Source organism: Syngnathus leptorhynchus, chromosome 22 (assembly GCF_054491065.1).
Source record: "Syngnathus leptorhynchus isolate UIUO chromosome 22, UIUO_Slep, whole genome shotgun sequence".
NCBI classification, from domain to species: domain Eukaryota; kingdom Metazoa; phylum Chordata; class Actinopteri; order Syngnathiformes; family Syngnathidae; genus Syngnathus; species Syngnathus leptorhynchus.
In genome coordinates, this window is record NC_141216.1 from 5,860,747 (window position 1) to 5,876,220 (window position 15,474).

The 15,474-nt window shown below is 43.7% G+C and overlaps 1 protein-coding gene across 2 annotated transcripts; it reads left to right on the forward strand.

Moving 5' to 3' along the window:
- The first annotated feature begins 64 nt into the window (after positions 1-64).
- Positions 65-12,175, forward strand: qki2 (QKI, KH domain containing, RNA binding 2). 2 transcript variants are annotated; one of them, XM_085904078.1, is made up of 9 exons: positions 65-556; positions 1,702-1,850; positions 2,876-2,992; positions 4,975-5,118; positions 6,186-6,273; positions 6,469-6,753; positions 7,046-7,069; positions 8,330-8,407; positions 10,245-12,175. In XM_085904078.1, exons 1-9 carry the CDS (start codon positions 415-417, stop codon positions 10,265-10,267), a joined length of 1,050 nt encoding a protein of 349 aa, XP_085760204.1. In that variant the 5' UTR covers positions 65-414; the 3' UTR covers positions 10,268-12,175. The 2 variants fall into 2 exon arrangements, with proteins under 2 accessions (XP_085760204.1, XP_085760205.1); XM_085904079.1 differs by lacking the exons at positions 7,046-7,069; positions 10,245-12,175 and having other exon boundaries at positions 7,070-9,919.
- Positions 12,176-15,474: the final 3,299 nt, after the last annotated feature.

Consider the following 15,474-nt stretch of genomic DNA (forward strand, 5'->3'; position numbering starts at 1 on the left):
AGAGCCCCACTCGTGCTCACCCGCACTACTGTAATCATATGATAGCGATCCGGGGTCCGTCACACCGCAGCCGACACCAACTTGTTCGCGGTCCACTTCGAACAACTCTCAAGGGAACTTTTTCTCCCACCCCCTCCCTTAAAAACAACTTTGGAGTCGCCGGGGGTGGTCGAGGAGGGGCTCGCATCATCCGGAGACGAGTTGGGCTCGGAACCGAGCAGGGGGGGGGCGGCTGTGATTTGAAGAATAGCCGCTTGAGAGACACGCTCGTCGGACAGAAGACCCGTGGTGTCCGTTTGGAGACTTTTTGTTTTTGTTTGTTTGCTTGTTTGATAAACCCCTCCACCATCGTTCCACCATACAATATTTTTATAATAAATCAAACCAGAGTGCTTTTGCATCGACGCTTCAGCCATGGTCGGGGAGACAGAGGTGAAGGAGCGACCCAAGTCCAACCCGGACTATTTAATGCAGCTGATGAACGATCGGAAGGTTATGAGTTCATTGCCAAACTTCAGCGGCATCTTCACGCATCTGGAGCGGCTGCTGGATGAAGGTAAGGTGGGTGGGACGGGGGGGCTCGAGCATGTCACTTTGAGCAAATCAAATGTGCCGTTTTTAAAGTTTACATCTCATCCAAAATGCAATTCTCTGTGCTTTATCAATTAAGCACATGCAGAGTGAATGAGTGAGCGTGTGAGTGAGCGAGTGAGTTGGTGATGGGAACAAACAGACAGTTGTTAGTCTTTGCCAGTGACCTAATGCGCAGGCTTATGGTGGGAGTGATGCAGCCCATCCCTGTACTGGAACGACACAACATGTCACTGGGCAACTTGTTCCATTTCTCTTCACGAAAGTGCCAATCGTCAAATAATTACATCATTGCAATAGTCTCCTTTAGTCATCTGCAATCTTTTTTTTTTTTTTTCAAGCTTGCTGTTCTTGATATGGAAAGAATTGTTACAACTGGTCAAGTGACAGTCATTATTTTAAAAACACACAAAGGCGACAGACGTCTCTGTCTCTCCCCGCACCACATGATAGCGTGACAGCCACGTTTAGAATCAAAGTGACCCGTGTTCGGCGTGTTCTGGCCCGGCCAGAGTTATGTGGACAGGCGCCCAGATCAGAGAGCCGCACACCCTTTAGTCCATATTATGACGACTGTACTGTGCATCAAATCCTGCTAATTGACATGACAACTATTCATTTGTGACATGAAACAACACACAAGACGAGCTAACGACGACAGAGTTTCGCTATGGCTTTCTTTCACTTCTCAAAGTGTGGCCACACATGACCCAAAAGTGGAGGGTCACAATAGGTTGTTAAGGGTTGCTGAGGTCAGACGATATTTGCACCTCAAGGCAGCCATTGGCTCGTGTTTGTGTGAGTGACTGCGCTCGGCATGCAAGCACTTATTATTGCGCCGGGGTGTCATTACAGAGGCATTGTGGGCCGCCGGGGTCGAGCCTAAACAAACATTACAAGCATGACAGTGTTTTAATGGAGCCCGCATAAGAGCAGACTGCACGGTTTTTTTTTTCAAAATGAGCAAATCCGTTCTGTCCAGTTTCGTTATTGGGTCACACTGACCTCCCGAGCATATTTACTGGGTTAAAAGGGAACAGCATGTGTCAACATAGCAGGAGAAATTGTCAGCGCTGTCTCATGAGTCACTTTTTTTTTCTCGCCCGGCAGAAATCGGGCGGGTACGCAAGGACATGTACAACGACACGGTGAACGGAGGCATGTTCAACGGACGCGATATGGAGGAACTGCCCGAAGCCGTCGGACCCGTGGCCCAGCTGCAAGAGAAGCTCTATGTACCGGTCAAAGAGTACCCCGACGTGAGTCGGGGCCGGCGGGTGACCTTCGAACTTTTCTGCCAGTTGTTTACTTTTCCCTTTTATCTCCTGTCGGTGGCGAGAGGGAGGATGAAAAGTCAGTTGGGCCTCCCATTTTAAATTTCAGGAGACAATTAAGATGCCATAAGAAGAAGAAATGACCCAATTTCTAAAATCAATATGCGAAATGTGCCAAAATAGTAAGAAATTAATTTCTAAAATGAGCTGTGATGTCATAAAAAGGTGACAAGCCTAAGAAAAGGTTTTGACTTCATCCCAAAAAGTCAAAACACTGTATTCATTCCCCCAGTTTTATTTGCTGATAAATTCTGATTATTTTTGCAGTTTTCCCCAGCGTGACGTCGTATCTCATCCATATTTAGAGGCGTTTAAATAACACGGATTAAGTCTTCTCCCCTGCCGTAAATATTAGGCCCGCGTGCATCCGGCACATCGTCGCCACTGCTGCCAAGTACAGTTAAGTACTCCAATATGAGTCGTGTTGATCCAGATTGAAAGGCTCACATGATTTCTTTGCAATAATTTATATAGTTTTTTTTTATTCCTTACCCTTCACTTCCCCTCCTCCACGCATCAGCTCGCCAATCAGCCAGTACAATGACAGGCTGTCCTCACTCACATGACGGCGAGGCAAACGCTTGAGATCAAGGTTAAATTTAGTCGGAGCCGCTCGTCTCTATCGCTGCGTACGCGACCATGTGAGTCAGAGGTCAGCGCGCCATCGACGTGTAGCCACTGTGAAAGTATTGTGCGTGAGCCTGTGTGTTTGTACCGTGTGTGAGACGAGTATACACACACACACGGGCCAGCTGTCTTGTTAATCACTCAGTCTCCGTGACAGATAAGGTTAAGCGAGCGCCGCCGTCCTCTCATGCCACCTATAATGATCTATTTTTGGTCTCGCTTGGTAACGCAAACACATCACACAAGCCGACCCCCAAGCGGGCTCGTGTCAAATGCGACCACCTTGATGTTATTTTTATTTATTTTTTGTTTTGGGTCCACAGTTTAATTTTGTCGGGAGGATCCTGGGCCCGCGAGGACTGACGGCCAAACAGCTGGAGGCGGAGACCGGCTGCAAGATCATGGTGCGCGGGAAAGGCTCAATGAGGGACAAGAAGAAGGTACGTGCCACTCTTTAACGGGCTCCAGGGTCGTTTGGGGATCTTGTTTTATTGCGTTTACTAAAAAGGATCTCCTATTAAAGGATCTGTTAACTGTGGCTCCAGGGCTCCCCCTTGAGTTGTGACATCATTTCATCAGTTCTACCACAGAAGCCTCTCAAATGGACATGCTAAGCGCTAACAGAATATTTGATTGTTTATTCTTTGTCATTGGACAATTTCTAAAAAAAATTGACGTCAATTAGGAGCAATTATGAAGCGTCCTTGATAGATTTTAAAGAATCCAATGAATGTGCAACGGTTCTCCTTGTTCTTAATTTATGGCAGGAATGGTTTAATTGCATTTATTGAAAGGATTCACTAAAGGAAACTCCTCCCCTGATTTGTCCAACAAATCACAACACTAAATAGCAACACAGACAATTTCAAATATATTACTTAAAAGGTTAAAACTAAATATTTGTCCTGAAAGGTGACATTGAGTTTATCAGGTCAATAGTGACCGAGCGAGGTATCACTTCCCGTTCTCACACAAAATGTTTTTTTCTTTGACATGCTCAAAATAATTGTAATGACTCATGTGAAAAAATGTCCAGACATCACAAGTTTGATTGCACAATAGATGAATATCGGAAATGGGCGAAACTACAGAACCCAATAAAATTGGGTGTTGCCTTCAGGGAGTGTTTGAAATCATAGTTTTCCTCACATCTCCATCTTTCCATGTATAGTCGCCACCCACAATGTGATTTCACTTTATCCCGCTGCTTCGTCCATCTGTCTTTTCTTCCCTCTCCCCTGTTGTCTCCTCCCGTTGGCTGGTTCCAGCTTTCCAAACGGCAGGTGGAGCAAGTCCAGCATTCCATGCGACGCCCCCCACCCACCCACCTCTCTTTCTCTCCCTTCCTCTCTCTCTCTCTAGAACATTCCCTACCCCGCACACCCTCTGAGAGACACACACACAGAGGAAGGAAAACAGAGACACAGTGGGAGAGGAGGCCAAGAGAAAGATGTTGACTTTTAGTGCTCTTCAAAACGATACATCTCACTTGACAAAACATTCGCAGAGCGGGCTAGTCTCTCAACCCAGCGTGTACGCCCCACACTGCGACGGACGCTTTCGTAACTTCGTTTTCCGCCAGCATGTGGTTACAGCCGATATTCATCTCCTATTACCTTTTTTTTTTTTTTTTCGAGTTATGAAATATGAACTAGAGTCGAGATGCTAAAATTGTTCACGATCCTTTGCCTCAATGGTGTTTATCAAAGGTTTGCGGTGTAATGCATCCATTTTTTTTTTTTTTTACTGCTCATGAAGAGCCTATCAAAAGTGACACTGGGATTTACTCGCACTATATGCAAAGAGCCAATGGTGCAATTTTTCTTAATGACATCATAACATTTTTTATCGCAACATGCTTAACCTTATGCAACCCGACTTCTGAGATAAATGACACAATAATAAGGGTGTTGGAGCGATGATGAGGTGTCAAAAAATTTTGCGGAAAGGTTTGGTCATTTGGGGCGTTTTGAGAAAGTTGCACAAGTTATTTGTCATCAACGTGCCTTTGTTTCTTGTCATCATATCTCATTATTAACACTGAAAAACACATCACAGTTGCTTAGGGATCAGGTGACGACCAATCACGGGTCACCTCTTTTCTAACTTTGGTCATGTGATGTTGGCAAGCAGAGCCCTGTGATGTCATTATGTCAAGAGCAAGTGCCAAAATGGCCTCTGCGATGGATAAATAGATTTTGCCTCTTAATTCATATTCCATGAAACACAATAGATATATTTTTTTACTTGACTTCCTATTTAAAATGGGTCACATTGCCCCGTAACATAACAGGATTAAAAAACAAAACAAAAAAAAACACCCGCAGAGTCTCATTACATGTCGCTCGTTGTAGCGCGTGAATAGGAAAGGGCCCACGCCGTGCATACAAACCGAGTGTGCTTGTTTGTGTACTCCCTCCAGGAGGAGATGAACCGAGGAAAGCCCAACTGGGAGCACCTGAGCGAAGACCTTCATGTCCTGATCTCAGTGGAGGACACGCATAACCGCGCCAAGATCAAACTGCAGCGGGCCATCAATGAAGTCAAGAAACTCCTCATCCCCGCTGTGAGTATCCGAAACAAAACGAGGATGAGAGTTTAGCATTTTGGTATGCACGGAAAGAGGGAGGGGGGGGGTCGGATGGGATTGTCGGTCCAAAAGTGTGTGTGTGTGTGTGTGTGTGTGTGTGTGTGTGTGTGTGTGTGTGTGTGTGTGTGTGTGTGTGTGTGTGTGAGTATGTGTAAGGGGTTAGGGTAATTAGGGAACAGGCACAAAAAGGGGTTGCCACGGCAACACCGGGTTGTTTGAAAGGCTGCGCGAATGAATGGCGAGTCTGTTCACTCCTTCTCCCCACTCCATCACTCCTTTCACTCGTTCACAACTCACTTCATTCCAAACGACCGGCTACAATATTCCTTTTTTCTCCCCCCCACCACCACCATCCCAATCTTTTTTTGTCGTCATTGTTGTACGTGCACAAGGGCCCGTTTTGATTGGAGTCCTCTGCATCGCTCGCATTCTCCGGCGCCACCTACATACGTCCCGCCCTCCCTCCGCTGCTCACATGTGGAATATCACACACACACACACACACACATATAAGATTGCGAAATCGCTTCCTCTTGCATCAAGTGGGTCAGAATGAAAAGAACAGCGGGGGGGAATTCTATTGCCGTCGAGGCGAAAAGGTTAAGGCCGTCAGACGTCGTGGTCGTCAGGAGCACCTGTTCATTCCCTGTTAACGTTCATGTGCGCTGAGCTCCGACTAATAATACGTGTTGGCTTAACCGGCGCAACTTTGCCTTGAAGCAATAAATCAGATGTGCTTCGCAGCGGGAAGTAACCAGAGCTAACGTACAACTAGCTTGTTGGAGACACAGACTGGCTACTGTATGTGTTCTACTTTTGGGCGATGACGGAATGTTGACTTGCAGACATTATTCGGCCAGATGATGTCAAAGTGGGGGGAAAAAAATGAGGCCCAAATATCGTAACTCTTAGACCGATTGCTTATTATCATAGAGGCTAGTCAGAAATCACCCCACTTGACTCTTAATCCACACTTCCTGTATATCTGTGAGAACTCTCATTGTTGTGGTGGCGTCCATTTTGAAATGCGTGTCTTTGCGTAGGCTGAAGGCGAGGACAACTTGAAGAAAATGCAGCTGATGGAGTTGGCCATTCTCAATGGAACCTACAGAGACGCCAATGTCAAGACACGTAAGGATCACAGCACAGGATGGGAGGGGCCGCGAGGGAGGGGGGGGGGGGGGGTCTTTCACAGGAGACCACTGTATATACAAACAATGCCTCTGTTCCTTGTAACATAGACTGCTTGTCCCTTCTTCGTCCCCTGTCTATTGTGTTTACGTGTGGGTGCGTACACACAATCATTGTCCATCTTGTGTCCCGCAGTCACCGCCGGCTTCCCACTCGGCACCCCGCAGGCCCCTCGCATCATCACCGGCCCCACGCCCGTCCTGCCACCCGCCCTGCGTAACCCCGCCCCCGTGACCACGCCGACCATCATGCCTCTGATCCGTCAGATCCAGAGCTCCGCCCTCGTGCCGGGCGGCAACCCGCATCCGGCGCTGGTTCCTCAAGGACCCGAGTCGGGGATCATCTACACGCCCTACGAGTACCCCTACACATTGACGCCCTCCATATTGGAATACCCCATCGACTCGACCGGCGTATTAGGTAAATAATCGCTACGGTTCATCATGATCCTACATGGACAATGGGTGTATTATGAGACCTCGATACTTGGCTTCAAATCATCAACCCAAAAAGCGCACGCAGAAATTAGTATCAGAATTTACGAGTTCTTGAAACTCTACTGTGAGCTTTACAGATGCCACGTTTGATTCCTCGACTTTTAATGTCACGCCACTCGATCGATGATGACAATGCAGCCATCAGTGTCCAGATCTCGTAATACATCCGTCTTCGTGTAACCCCAGCATGCGGAAGCTTATCGTCGGGCTAATAGTCCCTTCGTCCTGTGTTTTCGCAGGTATGGCTTTCCCAACCAAAGGCTAAGCGATTAGCTGTACGTCTTAGCGCACACGGACTGGCTTGCAGAGAAACCCGCCCCCCCCTCCCCATCTCCCCGACCCCTTCCCCTTCCAGAACCAACACCCCAATCCCATCCACCCCTTCCCTTTAAACGCTTCCAGTATGCTACGGAGCAAAGGCTCACAGCTCGCTCACACTGTCGGACGACAGATTCCTCGCGCTATAGTCGAGTGTCCATGGCTTCTTCTCGCTCGTGACTTCTATTAGCTGACTAGCGTGGTGGTGTGATGCCTTCAATTCTAACCTTTTCTTTAAAAAAAAGTAAAAATTCCGCTTATAATTGTAACATTTTTTTTCTAGCGTAGATGTTCTAGCGCGCTTTTTGTGATTTTAATATATCTTTTTTCTAAAAAAAGAAACCATTTTATTGACTCCAGTGCCTCATCAGTGTGATTTTGAAGCTACTAGTGAAACTTATTTTGGATAGAAAGTAGTGGTTTGGATTCATTTTTAGAGAACAGAAGACCACAACACGATATGACTTTGAATGACTTAACCCTCCTGTTATGTATGAACGCTTATCATTTATGGCTGAGGTGAATTAAGATGTTTATGTGTATGTGTGACAAAATAGAATTGACCGTTTCTGACGTCTCGCTTTTAGCCTGTTGTGTCGCTGCCAGGTTATGTATGAGAAAGGAGGTATTTGCAAATTATTTTTTAATATATATGAAAAATAAAGGCCAGCAGCTCAAAATCCCAGTTTAATGATGACAAATAAATGCAAATTATTTGTTTTTATATTTAAAAAAAAAAAAGTTAAGCTTGAGTAAGGCCAGCATAAGAAGTTTTTTTATTCTACAATTGTTGTCCCTTACCAATAATGTTTATGGGTCAATATGACCCACTCTATGTGTAATCAACATATTAAAAAAAAGTTGTATATTTTTAAATTATTCTTTTTTACGGCCAGAAAAGGGAAGACTAGAGAAGTACATTTTTTTTACAAAAAAAAAAATATAGATTTTTGAAGTGATCAGTTTGACCCACAGAATAATAAGAATCTCAAAACGGGTTGATTTGACCCACATCATAACAGGAGGGTTAAAATCTTCATCCACCCGACCCCCATCCCACCCACCCCCCTTTTTGTGGACATTGTCAAATCTCCCAGAAGTGGCGGCTGACGTTATGATGTGTCTTTTCTGATGAGTAACCTTCTGTATTCTGTTTTGGCCAACATCATCGCGCTTGTTAGCAGGTGCCATGACCGCTAAGGTACGCCGCCAAGACAAGAGAATCCATCCTTACCAAAGGGTAGTGACCACAGACAGAGGTTAGTTAGCTCACCAGCCACTTGATGTGTACGTGTGTGTGTGCGTGCGTGTGTGCATGCAGACCAAGGGACCAGTTATTGTGAGTTTGTCTTAGCATGGCATGCCAAGATCAAATGTGAAAACAGTCTTGTTGCAGTAAGAGTGACAATTTGGGAGGAGCCATGACAGGATGAGGGGGGGGGGTGCGCTTATCTCTTGTTCGATAACCTAGGCGGCCCGTCTTAATTAGTGTGAATCACTCCATTCATGTGACTCCTGGACTTGGGAGTCCTTTTTTTTTTTTTTTTAATCTCTGCTACTTCTTTTTACCCAGTACGTCCTTTGGGAACCTATTATTTATACAAGATTTCATTCCACTAAGTTCCCGTATTTTTGGTGTGAATGATCAAAAGTGTTGTGCCCAATGACTACACGCCACTTAATCCCGTTTTACTACTAAAACACAGCGTGTGATGACTACTGAAGTCTGTGTTCCAAGCTCTTTTTTTTTTGGTATGAAATACTATTGTTTGTGGTCTTATCAGTCGCCCACTGGACTTTATCATTGGGACTGTTTACATCTTTCATATTATATTTCCTAGCCAGAGTGGTGCTGTTGCCATGTATTTAGCTGCAAAGAAAAGAAAAATACATTTGTATATAGGGATTTTAAAGTGCTTATATGAAGCTAATGGAACAAAATCGCTTGAAAGTATTTGTAGGTTTTTTTTTTTTGTTTTTTTTTAGTTTGTACATTTTTATTTTTACGGTATGCTTTTTATAGATGAAGTGTCTCCATGTAAAACTTCTATTCCGAGTGTGTAGCTTCCACTGTTCCCTGGAAGGCGGCGTTGTTGCTCTAGTGTGTGTGCTTTTTGTTTTGTTTTTGATTTTTGTTGTTTTTAAAAGATGAGGTGACCTTCTCAATGCACAGGCCTCATGACTGTCTTATGCAATATAGACATGGACTAGCTAGCTGCAATATGTATGTGTGAGCGGCGGTGCTCCTGTTGTACAAAACAAGCAACGGAAAGAAAAAAAAACAACAACACTAAAAGGCAATAAAGACGACTATTGAGAACAAAATAAATCTCCAAAGACAACCTAAAGACTCTAAATTCTTGTAGTTAGACTGTCTATTTTGAAATCACCATCTTTTAACCTCTCATTGCTGTCTCTTACTATGGCACCTCTCTGCTCACAGTAGCCATTAGCCGCTCTGCTAATACTTCCTAGCCAATGGAGCAAAAGCATAAACGATATTAATAATAATCAGTCAGCCTTACTCGCAAATCTAGCTACTTACAACGAGAGGGTCACGCTCTCACTTACATGAAATCATGCCGTCCGTGCTTACCCAAAGTGCAGGTGGTGATAAATCTGCAACCACATGGACAAAATTGTATATTTTTGTGAAAAGGAAAAATATTTTCACAGAAAGGTACATAAATACACTGAGGAAGAAAAATTGTCATCTTACAAGAATCATTTTTTTTTCTATACACTTTAATGAATGGTGGCCAATGCACACATATTTGTCCCCCCCCCGCCCCCCAAGTGCACTTTGGGTAAACACAGCGTCTCCTCCTCTGCCTCATGGTTTCACCGTCTGGTAGCATGGGTAGCGTCACGGTAGCGGCGGTCACATGATGCTGGGGGCAGCAAAGCATCTGCCCCTAGCACCGTGTACAACTGCCGTAAAAAAAAAAAAAATGCCTTGTTGTCATCCCGACGCCACTAGCTGAAACTAATCTCTCTTCTATCTTTTGTTTTTCTTTTTATGTCCCCTTCTGTGTGCCCTCTTTTTTTTGGTTTCCGTTTCCTTTCCTGGTCTGTCTGTGTCCCGTCTAACTTTAGCTGCCACGGCAACTAACCCATGACACCTTTTCCACCCACTGATGACCCCCCGACCCCAACCCGTCTCATTGGCCAATTGCCCCTCACTCCCGGCTCCGCTGCCCCCCCCCCTCCCATCCCTCCGCGCCCCATCCCCTCTCATCCCAATCCGGCTCAGCCAACCAGAAGCCGGCGCCGGGAGCGACCCTTCGGTCTAACCAGCAGCGGATGGCGGCCGCGGTGGCGATAACCCAGCAGGGATCGAAGTTTTAGCCCACGTGCCTTCCTCTTGAATATCGCCCACCATCTCCATTGTGGGGGTCCAAACGAGCTCCTGCATAAGCAATAATTACTCCTCTTTTATAACTCAACTACTGAAGATGCTAATTGTTCTCACCCTGCACTCAAACTATCCTCAGAGAGAGGTGTTCTACTTCATTTCCAGCAACAAACAAATGCTAACATGTTAGCACGGCAGGACGATCCTTATCGTTAGCATACCAACTGTTATCTTAGCATTTTTCATTTAAAAAAAAAAAAAAAAAAGCTAACTAACAGGCCTGGATAAAAAAAAATATATATATCATTATTTACGGTCCCAAATGTATCCTTTTATGATAACGCACAAATTTGCATATTAATAATACCAACTACAGAGATTAAAACCGTTCCATTAAGGTTTTATTTTATATGATTTGATTAATTCTTCCTTTAAAGAAAAACAAAAAAAAGAAACTCAAGGCCTAAAATGTTCCTTGTATTCTTTTAAATGTCACTAACGTTTAAGGAGTGCCTTATTGAATTTTATGCTTCCGTTAACCTCGTAAAATGCCAAGGCGGATCCTCTCTCTCGCTCTGCGACGACAAAAAAAAAAAAAAGTGAAATTCAAAAAGGCCAAAGTATCGTAGTCATCAAGTCAAGCATTGCTTCTTTCGCAAGTCTGTGAATCAACACACCGGGTTTAAATGCCAAGCGCATACGTGAAAGGAAGCTTGCACAACGACTGAACAAAAGTGCCTTTAAAAAAAAAAAAAAAAAAAAATCACCAGTATTACATTTTGATTACAATTTACCTCTTTACTGGCCAATCCCTCCCCAAGTGCCACTCAGTATTACGCACTGATGTCTTTTCACTTATGTGTGAGGATGGAACACTGTTATATGATTATTATTTTTTTTTGCCCGCACATATATAAACAAGCACATGCAACACAGCCAATCGAGGCCTTGCTATCAAACATCAGGGGGTCGTGACACCTGTAATGAGTTTATATGTATTTTTATATGCTATTTTGTATATTAAATGAACTTTTCAGAGTTGATGCCTTACTATATATATATATATATATATATCTATGTCCTGAAATACTGGATATGTTTTCTGTGTTAACTGGAGCCTTGAAGATGAACACCACCGCTTGCCTCTTGTGCCTTTGTTTTATTATAATTTTATTTTTGACAATTAACAGTATAGTTCCATATTAATCTGCAGCCACTGTATAGGCTCTACTAAACATTTCTGTGTTTAACCACTTAATTGTATCTGTCTTTTTGAGAGGGGGGGGGTTCTTGAAAAAAAAAAAAAGCTATGGTAACGATGGACTCTTTAACATTGTGAACAGGAATAACATTGTAATCATTAAAGTTGTAAAAACTAACCAACTTTGTTGCTTCTCTCACTCTCTCTGTAGCCCTTAATTATGCAAATGAGCTTCCTTTCTGCATACTAATCACCAAAAACAAGAGCTTTCCACACAATAAAAACACACACACCCCCTTTAGATGAAATGCAGGGAAAAGGCCATAAAAGTTCCGTCCCACTTCCCTCTTTTCCTTGTCTTCTCTCCATCCTGTCTCTCTCTTGAAGAGGGCATTGCACATATTTGTGCAATAAGAGAGAACAAAACACACCCGGGCTCGCCATGGTTTCTGCGAGGCATGCACATGTATAACAAGGAGGTGGGGTCGGGGGGGGGGGGGGGGGGTCAGGTTTGAAAGTCGAAATGTCGAGGGAATATAAGGGAAATTGATTACGCAAGCGCGCCCTGAAACATCTGCGTAGGATCACAGCGAGTAGTGCAACTCCTACAACAACAGCTGGTCCAGAGATTCGAGGCGAAGACAGGAGCATCATCATCACGTGAGGTCGATTTTGCACCTAGCAAAATATTAAAATGATTAGCAAGTGCTCGCAATGGGATAAAATGGTCACTTTAATCCAACATGGCCGACTTTTTGAGTCTTTTCAGACTTTTTTCTTTTTAAGTGAAACTGGCTTTTCTCAAAAAATGGTTGCTTCAAACAAAACTTGGAATTACTTAATGACTTTTTTTTTTTTTTGTATGGGAAAGCCTTTAAAGGAGGATGAAAAAAATAAGTACTTTCAAGAGGGGCCTTCTTGGCCCTCGACATAGAAATATAGTCATGTCACGCGCACTTAAAACAAAGTTTCCCTTTAAATCCCAAAGTTAAACAACAACACAGCGTTTTCGGCGGTGAATGCAGCCATGGGTGGCTCATTCGTCCTCTGCCTGCCCTTCCTGCTTTCATTGTGGAGTTTTTGTTGGGGTGGGGGGCTGGAGAGGGGGTGGCGGGGGCTTGATATTGAACTTCAGGCTTGGAGTTGAGCCTGCTTCACCCCCCTCCCCTGATCACTGAGAGAGAAAGAACATAATGTGACCGCCACTGACAGTCCTCTGGACAGGAAGATAGCACTAAAGGGAAAGTTTTTTTGTTTTTGTTTTTTTTTTAAGAGGGGTGTGAGTGGCTGGAGAGAGGGGGGGGGGGGGGGGTCCGTGCATGTTTTGGGATGGGTGTGTGCGCTCTTGTCATTTTTTTTGCCTGTTTTCAATCATCTTCTAAGCCTCTTGTTACATTTCTCAGGAAGCGCAATAATGTTCTTCGGTCAATTTGACCTGAGGCGGGTTGAATTGTTAGAAAGAAAACATACTTTTTTTTTTTTTTTGTTAACTTGGGAAGAAAAACTCACAATTGAAAAAGCCAAGTTTATTTTACTTGTATTATGTGGTCTTCGCTAGTCTAAATACGGTCTTTTACTTATTATTCTGCAATATGAATTTAGAATAAAAATCCACCTGTTTTTATCCATCTGGGAAGCGGCCATTTTTGAGTGAAAACAGATGACCCTCAACATTAGTTTCACCCATCAACACAAAAAATCGGTGGACATTTCTATCATGCTAGAACACATAAAAAGGTCTGAAACACATATATGGCTGAATTTGGACAGAACCATTTTGGTTTGGTGGAACCATTTTGGGCTTCAGTCTATCAATTTACCCAGATGAGGTCGGACGGAAGCAAGCTTTCATTTGTGTTGTATTTCTTTAACTTTCAAACGGATTAATCTGACAACACAAGGGGGGTTAAATCGCTTGGCTAATATATTCTGCAGTCAGCTCCGGCCACCGAGCCAACACACACCAAGGCTCCCACCACAATCAAAGAGTGTGTGTGTGTGTATGTGTGTGACAGGTTGATTTAGACTGCTATGCATTCTCCACATAATGAACAGCTCTACATTTCCTCCGCTCGGTAAATATTTGATGCGGCGGAATGATTTTTTTTAGCAGCAACGACGAGGTTGGTGGGGAGAAAAAAAAAAAAAAAAAAGTTGTATTTAAAATCTCCAATCTTCGCTCTCACCCTTGTCCTCTTCCCATGTAAATAAGCCCCCCCCACCAAAGAAACTCCACACACCCCTCAGTGAAGGCAGTTTAAAGACCCAACACTGTCTCCCCGGCAACCAGCATACACTGGGGTCCTGTCGTGGCCTCCCCTTGTCTTTTGTGTTTGGGAGCTCAGAGAGAGAGACAGAGAAAAGGGTAGAAAGACAGGAGGAAAAGGAGAGAATGAGAGACAGTGAGGGGATGAAAACAAAAATAAAAGATGACATCACAGCTATGTTGCAAAAAAAAAAAAATGATGAGGATTATAGATAGCACCCCCTCCTCCCAACGGATGCAGAATAAGGACGAAAGAGAGAGAGTGGGAGAGTGAGGCCCCGGGGCCTGAATGGGGCATTGTGGGAAGACAGTGGGCACACTGGGCAGCAACACAGAGAACACTAACTCACAGATGATGCCAGAGAGTCTGAAAAACACCCACACTGGACGACAATGGCAAACTTCATCGCTCCACTTGGCCCCTTGTGAATACACACACACACATACACACTCTCTGTCACAAACTCACACACACACACAATAGCAGAATACCCGGCTAAGATGCCGTGTTATTCGGGAAATTCGGCAGCGGCACACTGAATTCCTTCAGTGGCGCTTTGAGAAGCAGATGGGCCTCCAGGGGGGCCCGCGTTTTAAAACGTGCACATATGGGAGCGTGCGTGTGGTCCATTGCGCCATTGCATCATGGGGGGGGGGGCAAAAAAGGTGCGAAAAGGCCGACTGACATGTACCCAAGTAAAATACCTTCTCTGCATTGTGTTAAGCAAAGAAAACTGTTTAACCTCGGGTTAAACAGTAAGGCAGTAAATGAGACATTTTATGGAATCATTTAATATTTCTAACAAAACAACCACGTAGCCAAGGTAACTAAGTGTTAGCTAACAGTGGAGCTAATTAATAGTAGAACCAATCCGGCTTTCTCCACCAATTACATGATTATCCTGGCAGGACACAGTTCTCGAGTGAACCACTTTGATTTAGTGCAAGCATCATATCAAAGCACTAGGGTAAGCAGAGCTGCAATGTTAGCATAGATTATCTTCTGTTAATAATATACTGTAAATTCAGATAAGATGTGAATGTGGTACTACTATGAAGCAACTCTGCAGAAACTGGAAGAAAATGGAAGGTCTAACTTTGGGAAAAAGTTTGGAAATAAACAATGCATTCATTAGAACAGAAAAGATCAACATAAACTTAAAAAAATTATATTTACCATTCAGTATTTACATATTTACTTTTCTATATCTGCACAACCATTCAAAGTTTTTGGACATATTAGTAACTGAATGAAAAACTATCTGTGGTAATGTACGTATGGTTTGAAATAATGTAGGTCAATGAATAGTTGGCGAGATAAGAAAATTGTACGTTAATAAAATGTTTTGTTTTGTTATCAATATAGTTGACAAACACAGATTAGTTAAATTTGCAGCGTATAGCGCTCTCTTGTGGTAGACATTTAGTAAACAAACAATACTTAGACAAGTTTCAAATATATGCAGTGCACACAATTAAAAAAAATGCAGTGTATTTTAAAAGA

Bases quoted from the DNA above. Each gene is read 5' to 3' on its own strand.
- qki2 (XM_085904078.1), top strand. From the start codon at position 415: ATGGTCGGGGAGACAGAGGTGAAGGAGCGACCCAAGTCCAACCCGGAC. The intron at 6,754-7,045 runs GTAAATAATCGC...TCGGGCTAATAG, and splicing joins CGACTCGACCGGCGTATTAG to TCCCTTCGTCCTGTGTTTTC. The intron at 7,070-8,329 runs GTATGGCTTTCC...CGCGCTTGTTAG, and splicing joins TTCGTCCTGTGTTTTCGCAG to CAGGTGCCATGACCGCTAAG.